Source organism: Choloepus didactylus, chromosome 8, assembly GCF_015220235.1.
Source record: "Choloepus didactylus isolate mChoDid1 chromosome 8, mChoDid1.pri, whole genome shotgun sequence".
In the NCBI taxonomy this organism is placed as follows: Eukaryota; Metazoa; Chordata; class Mammalia; order Pilosa; family Megalonychidae; genus Choloepus; species Choloepus didactylus.
In genome coordinates, this window is record NC_051314.1 from 69,096,655 (window position 1) to 69,111,489 (window position 14,835).

General features: G+C 39.4%; 1 protein-coding gene across 3 annotated transcripts in view; it reads left to right on the top strand.

Annotated features, from left to right (window-relative positions):
* PPM1H (protein phosphatase, Mg2+/Mn2+ dependent 1H) overlaps positions 1-14,835 on the top strand; it is a 311,989-nt gene that overhangs the window by 114,838 nt on the left and 182,316 nt on the right. For all 3 annotated transcript variants that reach the window (XM_037847540.1, XM_037847541.1, XM_037847542.1), the window contains one exon: positions 871-1,036. In XM_037847540.1, the coding sequence (XP_037703468.1) occupies positions 871-1,036 (166 nt within the window). The remainder of the gene's footprint in view (positions 1-870; positions 1,037-14,835) is intronic.

Here is a 14,835-nt window from a genome sequence, read left to right on the forward strand (position 1 = left end):
CTCAGCATGCCATGAAAACACTATTATCTGCTTGGGTGTCTAAATCCGAGTGCCTTATAACCCAGTGTGACAATACGTTGTGATGAGTATTATTTTACAGGGGAAAGATAAAGGATTAAAATGTCTTTAAAAGGGAGTAAACCTTTACGTATTTCCCTGTGTGTAAAGTAAAAGTGGGCCCAGCAGTAATGAAATATGGTTCTTGTTCCCTTGGATTTTACAATGTGCTGTAAATTACTGCCTCGTAATTTGATAAGATTGATAGTGGTTTTGCTCTTTATCTTGGAGAAACTGTCTCTCTTCACTGTAATTGCCAAAAAGTTCAAGTTCCAAATTAAGCTGAAAGAGTGATTGCCGCGTATGTTATGACTAGAATGAATTAGGGGTGTTGATCACATCTATTAGACACCTGTGAAGGTGCACTGAGCTAAAAACAACTTCCTTAGTAGATTTTTTTTAACATTTTTATTGTGAAATATAACATATATACAGAAAAGTGATAACTTTCAAAGTGCACTCTAACAAGAAGTTATACAGCAAATTTCAAAGAATGTTGTGGATTAGAATTCCACCATTTCAGTTACTTCCTTCTAGCTGTCCTAATATATATATATAGTAGATGTATCAGTGTGTTTATATATATATAGTAGATGTTTCAGTGTGTTAATATAATTCCATTAGAGAGAAAGAGAGAAAGCTCAATTTATTCAGGAACATAAAATACCAAGACCATAATGTCCTTTGGCATAAAGCAGAGCTTTAATTTTGCACCATTTGTGCAGAGGGCTTTGGCTGACTCTTGAGACAGGGACTAGGCTTTCAGCTTCCCAAAAATCACTGTCTCACCAGCCCTTCTGGCTTCTTTCCCAGGGTTATCAATGCCGGGAAGAGCACCCACAATGAAGACCAAGCCAGCTGTGAGGTGCTTGCTGTGAAGAAGAAAGCAGGGGCTGTCGCCTCAACCCCAAACAGGAACTCGTCCAAGAGAAGGTCCTCTCTTCCCAATGGAGAAGGGCTGCAGCTAAAGGAGAATTCGGTAAGACCCTCCTTTATCCTGGGTTCTCAGGTGAGTGGAACAGCGCACACTGTGGCCTCACTCTCAACGTTAGAGCTTAGTCCAGGGTCTGTAATGGAAAAGAGAAAAGCAGTGTCCCCAGAGTCAGTGGGTAACAGGCTGTACTCAAGGTTCATACATTCAAAGCTGAAGGTGACACAGGTATGGAGAGCTGGCATTTAGCTTTTAACACTTTAAACAAAATGCCTACGTATATAGAGTTTGAAGCAAGAATTCGTGTATATAATGTTAACGCTTCAGATGGCTTCAAAGAAGCCACTTCTATGTTTTGGTGACACAAACAGTCTGGAAGCCTCTCACAAGGGGTGGAAATAACTTTTAGTCATTGCCTTAGAGCCCTGCTGCAACTTTGCCCCTTTCTTCCCTTTGCCTGACTGTTGTAGCTGTTCAGCCTATGCCTGATGCTCTTCCAGATTAATAGTTTCAGTTGGCCCAAAGCCTGTGCCCTGCAGACCGAATGCCCTGTTGACAAACCAACCACAAAGCATTTCTGTTCTCTCCAGTAGCTGGCAAATAAAGCAGATATATCCTTGAGAAATGCTGAAGAAGCACTTGGAAAGGAGTAGGGAGTGATCTAAACTCTTATCAGCAGGTTATTTATTCCTGTGGGAATATCACAAGATGTCGACTGGGATGACCTAACTGTGACTGTTTATTCTAATGATCTTGAGGTTATTTTTGTATATCAATTTTTATAGGATTTTCAAGGATCTAGGAATCTCTTCTTAGTCTACAAAATAGTGTCTCATTGTGTGTATGCTCAGATAATAATAAAAGTACTGATTTATTTTGTTAGTACTTGTTCACCTTAGAGTTAGATAACACAGTGACCTATGGGGACTGGTCAGTTGTAGTTGTTCTCAAGGCTGATAGGCCTCTCCAGTATTTTACTAGAAGAGTCTTCCCAAAAAGCCAGAGCTGAGGACCCTATTAGGCAGTATAAAATAGTAGTGATTGAATGCACAGGCTCTGGAGTATAACAGCTTGGAACAGTATTCCACTTAATAGCTATTTAATTTTGGGATCGTTATTTATCCTTTGACCCCTAGTTTCCCTTCTATAAGAAGAAATAATAATAGTAGTAACTTCCAAATATGACAGAAAAAAGGCTGGTTGGAAGTATTAAATCCAATATTGAGTCAGTATTTTAATTAATAAATCCTTAATAAGCATTGGAGACTATTGTTCTGAAGTCAGTCCCACTTCTGTCATTCTCTGCAAATAATGCACTGAATTTTGTATGTTTATTTATTTGTGATTGGAGATCAAACAGTTTTTTCCATACCTACTTGAGAGCATTATTTTGGGGATTGAGTTATTATGGAGAAGGGCTCCGAAAATGTGAGGCATTAATGATAATTGGATATGGGTGTCAGTGACATAATGTCACTCTTTCCCCTCATATTTCTTTCCTGCCATTGAGATATAAAGCAGACTGACTCCTTATTAGTGATTTCTCTAAAAATGAGTCAGTCTGACATTTGGTTAATTGCCAGTTGGTGATGGCATTTTTCCTCATTGCCAAGTTCCCCCTAGAAATGGAGCCAGAGTAATTTTTTAACCTCCTATCCTCAAGGAAAATGAAACTGGTGCATAAACTCTTCAGGCTGGAGCCGTGCCCCTCCACTGAGAAGGCTTTGAATCACTGTGGTTACATGCTCCAGGAGGCAGCAAGGAGGTGTGGAGCTGAGTGGACAGACCCCAGGCCTCCGTTTCCTGCTTCATCCATGGCAGCTTCACTCTTCCCTGCCTTACATAGTAGGCATTTTATTAGAGTTTATGGCCAGAGCTGTGCTCTTTAAAAGCTTGAAAACCAGGATCTAGAGTGCCAGATTAGTCATTGCACAAATGTTTACTGAGTACTTGCTGTGCACTGGGAACTAGATCCTGGGGATTCCGTGGTGAATAAAACAGACAAAAATCCCTTCCCACAAGGAGCTTACAGTCATTGGGAGAGACAAACAATATGACAGATTATAAAAGCTATGGATAAAAACAAAGTAAGAAAGCAAGAGTAGGAAGTGTCGGGTAGGGTGGGGTTTGGGTTTCTTAGAGAAGGCATCACTGAGAAGGTGACATATGAGCAGAGACCTGAAGGCAAGGGAGGGAGCTATGCAGCTGTTTGGAGGAAGGGCGTTCTAACATTCTAGGCTGAGGAAAAGCAAGTGCAGAGGCTCTGGGTGGGACCATCTGGTGTTCTCAAGTTGCAGCATGGAGGCCAACGTGGCAGGAGCAGAGGTGCTCAAGCCCGGATCGTGGGAGATGTTGTCCTAAAGGTAGCGGAATAGGGTGAGGCAGTCGTGTAGGATCCTGAAGGCTGTTGCAAGGACTTTGACTTCTACACTGAATGACAGTTTGTTAGCAGAGGATGCTGGGTACACTGGTTTTAAGGGAGGCCAATAATTTTTCTCATCTACAAGACATCCTCTTAACTCTGAAACTCAAATATGGTGGTGATTAGGAAAGGGTAGTGACAGGATAGGGCTCAGGGCAAGAAAACCTCTGTGGCAGATGAATAAGGCAGACCCCAGCCTGTCCTCCTTGTGAATCTATGCTTTCACCCAGCAAACATGTGATGAGCACTGATGTATGCTAGTCACTGGGTATAAGGAGATGAACGTGGTACCGTTCCCACTTCCCTGGTGCTAAGTTGAAGGGGGAGAAAGAATAAGCAAGCAAGGACACTCCGAGGGAGTGAGTTTTAGAAGAAAGATTTTAAAAACCTAGATTGTATGGAAGCCTAACTCAGATTGGCCACCAGTGGTTTGCAGGGCATGGGAGGAGAGAGGCTAGGGCAGATTAGGGGAGGCTTCTTGGAGGAAGTGGCATTTGGGCTGCAGTTAAAAGGTGAATGAGAGTTAGTCAAGCAAATGAGAGATAAGGGAGTTTCTGACAGTGGAATTCACACATGAAAAGACACAGAGGCATGAGAGAGCATAGGAGGCGTATCTTGTGTTTTGGAGCCCATGTGGGAGCCTGGAGGGTGATAAAATAGGAGAAGCAAGCGGGCTTTACACACAAGGGGCATCACATGCCATGATAAGGTGGAATTTTAATTGAATGATTTTATACAAGTTTATAATGAAATCAGATTTACATTTGGGCTAGGCAGTGATGGCAGTGGGAAGGCTGACTTGGGAAGGCTAGGGGAGCAAACTGGATTGTGCAGTAATCCAGATGAGAAATGATGAGGACTTGAAATACGGCAGTGATTAGAGCAAAGGACAGGATTGGAAGAGATATGCTAGAGGTTCAATTGAGGTGACTTGGGTGCTTGGGAGGAGAGGAGTCGAGGGTGTCTCCTAGATTTCAGGTTTCAGCCACTGGGTTCTGGTCACTTAAAGGTGGACTGTAGGAGCAAGTACAGATTTGAAGGTGATGGGGAGCACAGAGATGGTGACTTGAGTTTTGAGTTCACTAATTCCAGGTAGAAGTGTTTTGTAAAAAGTCAGAAATAAAGGTTTGGAGCTCCAGGTACCAGTCTAGGAAGGTTTGGATTAAGGAATTGTGAGTCCAAAGGTGATAGTTGAACGCATAGAGCGAAGGAGAGTATAAAAGTGAGATGAGTACAGAGCAGAGACCTGGTGGCAATGGGGTTCCAGAAGCTCCAAGAAGAGAGAGCTTCTGCAGGAAGAGGGGATCACTATGCCAAGACCACAGAAAGCCAAGAAAAAAATGGGCAAATACTATTTTAGCAGGTAATGATACAGCAGGATAAATAATGGCATTATTATTTTATTTGCAAACAAAGAGTTGACAGGCACAAAAGACGGTAAATGAAGATGCATGGGCTTCCTCCTGAATACATATGCTTAATTTTTCCCTTCTTTCTTGGCCTTTCCATCCTCAATAAACTTATCAAGTCAAGATATGTACTTTCACAAGACTTCTTTCAGGCATAATATCACCTTCACCTTAACTGGAAATTGAAGAAAACCTAAGTCTATCTGTAAAATGACATGGAATTCACACACAAAAAAAAAATTATGGGAATTTTTTAGGTTGGTGATGTGGATAGGAATTAAGTTGAAATGTGACTATATATTTGATGACATTTCTTATATTGAGAGGCAGTAGGGTAGCTGGTAGCAATGAAGTGACTTTTTCTCACTTCAGATCTTTATTAATTGGTATAAAGATTTTAAGGCAACCTAAGCTATCCCCCATGTCAATTCATAGAGAATGATTTTATCCTATTAATACAAGTAGTCGTTCAGCCATAGAAGTTAACTTAAGCCTCCTGTCTTAAAGGAAACTTTAAAAAAACAAATAATTGGGAGTGGATAAATAATAATAGCACTGTTTTCTGCCTCTGCTGGCTTCCATGAGCCATTTAGTAAAGGAGTATCATTTCCTGTATTTTTTATTGGCTCTTTACCAATAAAAAAATTAATTTTGTTTTCTACATGTAAGTAAAATATCAGACACTGAAGAAGCATTGTTTGAAAGAAGCTATAAAACTTATAAAGGGGTACAAATAAGTTTTTTTTATATACATTTTCTGCAGTGTAGTGTTCTAGCCTGAAGAAATGCAAGGAGATATGATTGAATTATTCTATTCTCCCTTTCAGAACACTCTGCAGTGGATCTATTATTTATTATAAATAAATAATAAACATTTCTCTTGTGAAGAATAAGGAAGAGAAATTTTGAGGTCTCTGATAAAGTGGATATGAAGTGTACTAGAGAAGGATATTGAATTTCAATGGCAAGTTCAAGTTGGAACTTTTCTTCTACTGGTCACTTTTGGGTACTTTAAGTGTGAAGAGCCATTAAGACCACAACTGCGCAGATAGGAAATAATACTATATGGCAATTAGCAAGCCTCTTAACTTTCCTATCCCTCTTATCACTTATTTGGGGGCATGGGGTGGGTGGCTAGAAGAGAAGGGACTTTAAAATGCTAGCATTTCCAAAAGACACTTTCACAAGAGCGTTCCTTAAGAAAGACACTGTAAACAATATCTTATCCCCAACAGTTCCCTGACTCCCACTGAAGGCTTTTTAATTAACCACTTCAGGATTTGTGGGAATTAATCACTATTATTGGTTTTCTTTCCTTTGCATTGAAAGGTTTTTAAAGTCTTCGTTTATCATACTGATTACCACCTGCAGTGAAAAACCAAGGGCTTTTGCTTCTCAGTTCCCAAGTATCTAGTATTGCTAAGAATAGTATAAAAAGAGAATACCAGATGACTTCTCTGATGTAGGAGAAAGAATTAACTTAGAAGGGCATCTTAAATCTTAGTACCAAGATAAGAAGTGCATGTCTTTATGTGAGATGTGTGGGTAGGAGAGATTCAGGGTGTCGTGGTGATAACCAAGGCTTTTTTCTTCTTCCACATCTGACTCCCTATTTGGAACCAGTTGTTTTTGGCTTAAGATTAGACTTGTGGACACATGCATTCCAAGTCTGTTTCCTTAGGAGCACCCTTATGTTGTTTAATATAGTCAAAACACATCAAAGTGTGTGGTTTCAGTATCTGTTGGTTCAGTGTCTAATTACTCTAACAGGCGATGGCTGTGTCAGCAACAGGGCCAAGTTCATCAGCAGAGGGGATGAAAGTTGATTATCTTTCTCAGCAGAGGATAGGGAAGCACTGTGGGAATTCAAGACAAATTGGATCAAACTGGGGCAGAGAGAGGGAAATGAGCAGGGGCCATTTCAAGTCTCTGAACTGACGATTTGCCGTTCTTTCCATTTGCTTTCTGTAGGAAGGACTCTTTCCCACCCAGAGCATTTAATGAGGGCTGTTTCGGGTTCCACAGTGGCCCTCATCTGGCAGTCTGCTCCATATAATGACATCAGCTATAAAAAGCTATAGGAGTGGCATTTTAATTCTTCTCATTGTGTTTATTACTCTACATTTTTGCTCTTAAGGAAGCTCTTTGGTCTGTGCATGTCACACAAACTTTCTATTTACCTGCTTAGATTTTTTGAAGCAAGACCTCAGTGATTTCTTTCAGAACTCTTCTCTAGTTCTAGGGATGTCAACGTCTTGCCAGTGATTAAGAAGGATGACCTTTGACAAGGCTGATGTCAGCTAGAGTCATCTTACAGCTCCTCCTTGGTGGGTGTTGGTTTATCCTGAACACCATGCTTGACCAAGATGTATGTAGTAGCTGCGGACACAACTAAAACTTGATTCCATTTTCCCGCTGTGGCAAATCTTAAGACTAAAGGCAAATAAATTGTGTTGAGATGGAAATTTTTCTTGGCTACACTTGTAATCTGTCTTCCCCACAGCTTTAAGTGGGAAGAACATTGGCAACTGCAATAAGTGCTTGAGATTTTTTTTCTTCTTTTCTTTCTTTTTTTTTTTCCTTTTTTTTTTTTTTAATGACAACCCTCAGCACTCATGTGCTAGGCACTGATCTTATTTCTCTGCAAATCTTAATTCATTTAACCTCATAATATGTACATAAGCCCTTATAATATGTACATAAGTATGCACATATTATCTTTACAGATAAGGAAACTGAGGCACAGGGGGTTAGTAGTTGCTCAAAGTCGCCCAGCTAGAAAGTGTGGAGCTTGGATTCAACCCAGGCTGTCTGACCTCAGAGTCTGCACTTGTAATTCCCACATGCTGCCTCTTTATCCTTTAGCGGTTGGGAAATGTGGCAGGAATAAAGGAAAAATAATTCCTAATACTGATATATAGTAATCTCCTTATAATTTGGTACTAAATATTTTTGTGGGTTTCTCTTTTGATTTAGAGGTTACTTAGCAGTCTCCACGTCCCAACCATATGGGGGATTTTGGTTTTGTTTTACTTTTTCATTATTGAAAATCCAAGTTAATTGTATTTTTGTGGAAATATTCTGTAGAATATATTCTATGTGACATATATTCTTTGGTAGTTTTGAGTTTGCTATATTTTATAGTCTGGTTCAGAGGTTGGCAAACTGTGATGCACAGCCAAATCCAGCCCATGGACTGTTTTTGTCCAATCCTAGAGCTAAGAATGATTTTATATTTTTAAAGGGTATTACAAAAAAAAAAAAAAAAGAAGAAGAATGTATAACAGAGACCATTTGTGCCCCACAAAGCTTAAAATACTTATTATCTGGCCCTCTTCAGAAAAAGTTTGCCAACTTCTGATCTAGTTCATGGTCAGTTTTTACCCAGTCTTATTGGGAAATGTAAAAATCTCCCAACAAGACAGTAGACCCTTTTCTTTTAGTTATAGTAATGCCAGCTTTCCAACAAACAACCCCCACGCTTCAGTGACTTAACCCAGTGAAGTTTTATTTCTTGTCCACACATCACTCAACAGTGGTGAGTGTTCCTGGGTGGGTGGCTCTCCTCCAGGTGGTGATGCAGGGTCCCAGACTCTTTCTGTCTTGTGGCCCTGCCATCCCAGGGTCCTCAGTCGTCTGATGGTCCTCTGTATCCAGCCAGCAAGTGGCAAAGAGAGAGAGAAGAGGATAGTGTGCAGGTGGCTTTGGTGAGCCAAGCCTGGAAATCTTGTGTGGTAGATTGTGTTTCTCAGCCAAAATGTGTTCTTAATTTCAACTCACATTCCTGTGGGTGTGAACCCATTTATAAACAGGACTGTTTAAAGATACTACTTTTAGTTCAGGTATGGCCAGGTGAATCAGGGTGAGCCTTAATCCATATTAGAGAAGGTATTATAAGGAGAACCCAGAAGCCACAGAAGTTAGAAAAAAAAAAAAAGGACATCACCATGTAACAGGAGGTAGAGATACAAGCCAAGGAACCTCCACAGATTGCTGGCAGCCACCACCAGAATGCTACAGACTCCAGGAGGGAGCAAGCCTTGCCAATATCTTGATTTTGGACTTCTTCTAGCCTCAAAACCAAGAGCCAATAAATCGTGTTTAAGCTAACCCATAGGGTATTTGTCACAGTAGCCTGGCAAACTGAGCCATCTTGCACAACACATCTGCCCATATTTTAGTACAAGGCCATTCCCGTCTAAAGGGGAGGTGGGGAAACATCGGCTGGCTCTGTGCCCAAGAAGAAAAGGAAATTGATTTGATGAAGAGTAAGCCAGTCTCTGCAATTATGTATTCATACAAAATGTAGAATGATTGTAACTTCCCTGTGATTTGTGACTTTATTATTACTTAGGAACTGTCTTTATTGCTAATGCTTTTTGCCTTAATTCTTAATATAGATAAACCAGCTTTATTTAGATTGATATTATTACTGGTATGTATTTTCCGAGTCTTCTAACTTTACCTTTTAATTAGTTATACCAATAGAAGACACCTGAAGTATCATAAGTTCAATCAGGATTCAAAGAAATTAGAGTGGTAATTTTTTTGATACAGAACATTTGTAGACAATTATTGGAAAGTTAGTTTTGCATACTGTAGGATTTTTTTTCTTCATTCTACCACCTGAATTTCTTCACTGACAAAGATGTTCAAGGCCATTTTCACATTATATCCAGTTTCACCTGATACAATTACCTCTGTTTAAATTCAGACTGCAGCTATTAGACTAGGAATTTGAATGAAAATAAAGTAAGAATATGAGGACTTGTTTTTCCTAGTGCAGGCTTCCCAAGTTCACTGCCATCTTCCTAGCCATGGTGGTATGTGGAAAGGAGTAAGGGACGTTTTCACAAAACGATTTTTGTCCCTTTCTTCCTTGTTACCCAGGTAACCACAAGGGTCAGAAACTTTGGGCTAGTTTGGGAAACCATGAGCTCATTTCAGCAACAGACTGTCAACTCAGAAACGGGATAACAGTTCTTACCAACTTAGGTGAAGAACAGAACTAAAATGAGGCTATTCTTCATTTTATTGTCTTAATTGTCGATTTGCTTTGCTTTATTCTGTTATCGAAAGACCATCATTTGAATAAACCATGGCAAGAAGAAAAAAAATCTTCCAATGGAATAATAGCAAGTGTCTGAGTTTGAATCCTGGCTCTGCCACTTACTAGATGTGTTACCTTGGGCAAGTTACTTGACCTCTCCATGCCTGAACTTCCTCCTCTAAATTGGGGGTAATAGTCCTTACCTCTTAGGGTTGATAGAATTAAATGAGTTAAAAATATGAGAATTGCTTAGAGAAGCATCCGGCATGCGATAGGCAGTCAATGAAAGTTATCTGTTATTACTGTTATTGTCATTATTCTATTCTAATAGTGGGGTTTGCAGCTGCATTGAAATGTTATTTCAGATTATTTTTGTTTTTACAGTATGCTAATTTAGGGAGAAGTTTTTGATCTATAATGTGATAGTTTTAAAAGCGTGTTTTATTAACTTGTCAGAGGGTACTCCTGAGCAAATTTATGCATCTAGAATAAACCTCAGCATAATTATCCAAAACTGTTGCAAAATGTATACTCAGAAATTTATCTCTTAGAAATTAATACTTATTTAATAGTGTTTTAAAATATGTGACTAAACTGCCATTTAAAAACAAAATCCAAACATAATAAAGTTTTCCTACATCTTACTGCCTTACAATATTGGAGAAAATGAGTCATAGAAATCTGCATTTCATATTGTCAGATCTTAAGAAGGAAGCAGTATACTCAGTTAAGTATATGAACTTAGGTTTCTTTTTTCCTTTTTCCCCCGCACTGGGCAGCAAAATATTTGAATAATTTAGGTAAAAAGAGAGGTATAATAAAAAAACAAACTATACAGTATGGTCATAGTTCCAAGTGGGCAGCCATCAAACGTGGGCTTGAGGAAAGACTGTCACTCAAATTTCGCCTTGTCTTTGCTTCATCTGTGTATCCTTCTTCCTCTCACGTGTTACTGTGAGGATCAGATAAACAACTATAGGTGGAAAGCACTGAGGATGAAATGCCTAAAACTATTAGATACTCTGGAATCTGAATTATCGTCCTCACTTCAATACCTTGGAAACAGGCTAGAAACTTGAGTGAAGGCCTGGCCACCCCTGGCTTGGCTGCTAGTCTGGTTGTTTGTGGAAATGAAGCCATATAGCAGTTAATACTGAGAAATCAGGAGAATATGCCAACTCTAATTTCTTTAGTGGGAAGTAATCCCTTTTTGGGAGAAGTGAGAAAAGAGAGGCGGTAAGTATATCCCATGCTCATATTGAACCTCTTGTAAAAATAACCATGGATATTAACTCCAGATGGGATTTGCATATTTGCGATGTTTCTTTCCTAGTGTTGATATGAACCCTCCTCAAGTTATTTATAATGCCTGAATGGCTGGATGGGGGAAAGGAAGATGAATGTCAAATAAGCTGAGTACTTACGTCTTTAGGAAAGGAAGCCAGGAGGAGTAGACCACTTTTTCCCATAGGACAACTATTTCTAGAGCTGTTGTCTCTAAAGTGTCAGTTTAAAACCATTTTTATTTGAGCATATACCCCCATTATGTTTGCTCATTTTTTATATATATAACTGTACTATTGTATCCATATAGCTTGTAATTATAGAATATCAAAAATTGTTTAAATAATTTAAACACAACAGATGAAAAGGCAATGTTTTAAGATAGTAATATTTAGCTAACAGTTATGTGTTGTTTATTACCTGCCAGGCATTGTTCTAGTGTTTTCCGCACATTAACTTATTTACCGTCTTCTAAGAGCAAAGACTTCATGCTATCATTAGCTAATGTCTGAAGGCACAAATCATCATTAACAATAGTGAGTATAAATTCATATTTCAGTCTGCTCCCTTCAGCAGTTAAGATTTTTTGAGTAGGTATTATTGTTATTGTCAGATATGACTAGATCATCCTTCCTGGGAAAAAGAAGTTCCAGCTCTGACATATTCTTTTTTTGCTCATGTCTTTTACCAGAAGTTTCCTTGCAGAAATTTTTTTAAGCTTTTCATTTACATTGTGAAGGATCATTTAGCTAAAAAGTAATCCAATCCAATCCATAAAACCACTTAGTTGGGGGCCCAGGTGCCCAGCAACAAGTCACAATATGCCAAAGCTAATGAACGTGAGAGCACCAAGTCATGAGGACAGCTGACTTAGCTACCACACGAGGGCGCCAGTGTGGCAGTATGTGAAATATTAGTAAAGCATGATTTCTTCTTCAGTTTAAGATGGAAAATATGAAAGAATTTCTGCTTTCCTCTTACACTCTGACTGACTTTACCCCTCAGGTGAGTGTACTGCATTATGGTGCGTGCTCATGGGGGCAGGGGGTTTGCAAACCTTTGGAGCTCTGTGCAGTGGATAGGAGAAGTTTCTTTAAGCTGATATGAAACATGTCAAACGTCATTCTTTGGTTTTCTGTGGGTTTCCTGTCTTACGTCTCAGGATTTCTGTCAGGCTCCCCAGGAAGTATCTGAGGTAATGTCTAGAACCTCCCTTTCTTTGTCAGTGTGCCACAGATTTATCAGAAAAGGGGGTACCTCGTTGCTTCCAGATGGTTCGCCAGAGCGTGCACTTGGCAGGCATTTTTGGCTGGGTTCCCCAGAATCGAAGTGCTTAAAACATGGCTCCTGCTTCAATAGGGATAAAATTTAGGTTCAGAATTTTTTATATACTTGGTTGGCTGTGCTATAATTACATCTGAAACTAAATGGACACCAACTGCTTATGTCTAAAATTATTTAAGCTCCTTGTTTGGTGGATAAATTTCTGTTTGGAGCAGTTGTATATTTGTGGAAAGACCCACAGATGCTTTCCCAGCTAGAACTCATTAATTTAAGTTCTAGCATTACAGATGATCATGAAAAGGGGAATAAAGAAAATAAGCAGCAGTATAAAAAGCAGCTTCTAGAACTTTTGAGAAAAGGGGATGTACTTCTGGATTTTCTAAAGTGAAAGTGTGGACTTTAAATTCTCAGTTTGCCACCTTCTGGAATTTTCCTTTACCGGACTACAAATGTAATATATTCCTTAGGGGAGTGTGGGTATGTTTTGTAAATTGCATAAAGACTAGTTGTTTTTTTTTGTAAATGAAATCATTTAGAATTCTACTGGAAGACTGCTTGAAAGGAATCCCTTTGTGAGGTATAAATGATAGCACCCAAGTTGAATTGTTCTGTAAGTCAGGAAAGGGCATGATGGTGATTTTCTTAAAGTGGAGCACACTCTTAACTCGTGTTGACCTGGGGCAAAACAAGGTAAATATATGTTAGAATATATGTAAGTAATTTTGAAATTTATTGTGTCAGAGCATTTACTCTAAATTTGAAGGATCTAATTTTGCAGATGTAGAACTTTGCATCCTGTGCCCCAGTGACATTTTCTGATACCACCAGAAGAATACAGGGTCCTGCATAGGAGTTTTAACATATATGCCCAGGACATATACACAATTACTAGTAAGCAACAGACAAGTTAAAGTAGGGCAAGCAACCCTGAAGTGCTAAAGGCTGCAAAGAAAAAGAAGTGAAAGAGATTAATTACACAAAATTATGTGATATGGAAAGTTGGGGGAATTCCTAACTTGGAATCTGAAGAACTGTGTTCAAATCCTGGCTCTACCACATACAAATAAAATTACTTAAGCTGCCTGTACCCGTTTCTCCACTGGGAAACATAGGATAATGACACCCATTTTGTGGTGTTGTGGGGATTAAATGGAGTGAACATAGTTAGCCTGACACCTGACAATCAATGCCCTTTGAACTTAGACTGCCCAGAAGGGAGGTTACTTAAGAATGGAAGTGAAATGACTTGCACAGCAGAGGGAAATGAGCATCCCAGCTGGCAAAGCTGAAAGAAAGAACTAAAATATATAGCTTGGCCTACCTGGATAAGGAAATCCCTACAGCTCACTGCCTGCTCAATGTCCCCCGAAACCATTTAGTAAGGAGTATAAGTAATTACACTTCTAGCATTTTTGTTTCTTCCATGTGCTTAACATAGTACTGCACATTTTATTTATTAATTACTTTTAAAATTATCATATGGTAAAATTAACTTTTTTTCTTTTATAGATTCATGTAACCAGTACCACAACCCATCAAAAAAACTCCCTATGTCATGTCATAGCACCCTACCCAGACCCTACCCCCCATAGCCCACAGCTGTCTGCACATTTAATACATATTGGCCAGTCCTGTGACACTGTGCACTTCTCCTTTCTAACACTCATCACACCTGTAGTGACCTGTTCATATCCTAAATTGTTAGCCTCAAGGCCTCAGGGACATGATATTCTTGTTGGCTGCTATGTCCCTAGTGCCCACATTGAGCCTGGAGCCTAGGAGACTCTGAAACATTTATTAAATGAATGAATGCTTAGAAAGGGTCAATTTAATTGTCCCTGTTCTTGAAATGAGGAGGTTTAGGTGCAGAGAAGTTAAGAAATTTGCCCAAAATAATGCAGTAGAAAATGTCGGAACCCAGATTTCTGTCTAAAGCCTGTGTGCTCTTTATACTTTAAGACATACCATGATAGATAGAGTTGTTTTTCATGCATTTAAAAGTACATGAAGGGGATGCAAGGCAAGATGGCAGCATAGCAAGGTGTGGAATTTAGTTAGTCCCCTAGAGTAACTAGTAAATAGCCAGGAATAAGTAGAAAATAGTCCAGAACAACTGATGGGGGGACATCCATGACTGAACACACATCATACACCAGTCAGAAATGTGTGGAACGACTGAGATCACAGCATAGAACTGTAAGGAAAGCTCCCCAAGCTGCAGCGCTAGCACCCCGCCCCCACTGGAGGAGCAGGCTGAGTTGGAAAACTTCACTGTGAGAAAAAGAAGCAGTCCCTGCTGGAAGCAAGGAAATGTAGCTCAACCAATGTTCCAGTTTGCTAATGCTGCTGTTATTCAAAATACCAGAAATGGATTGGCTTTTATAAAGGGGGTTTATTT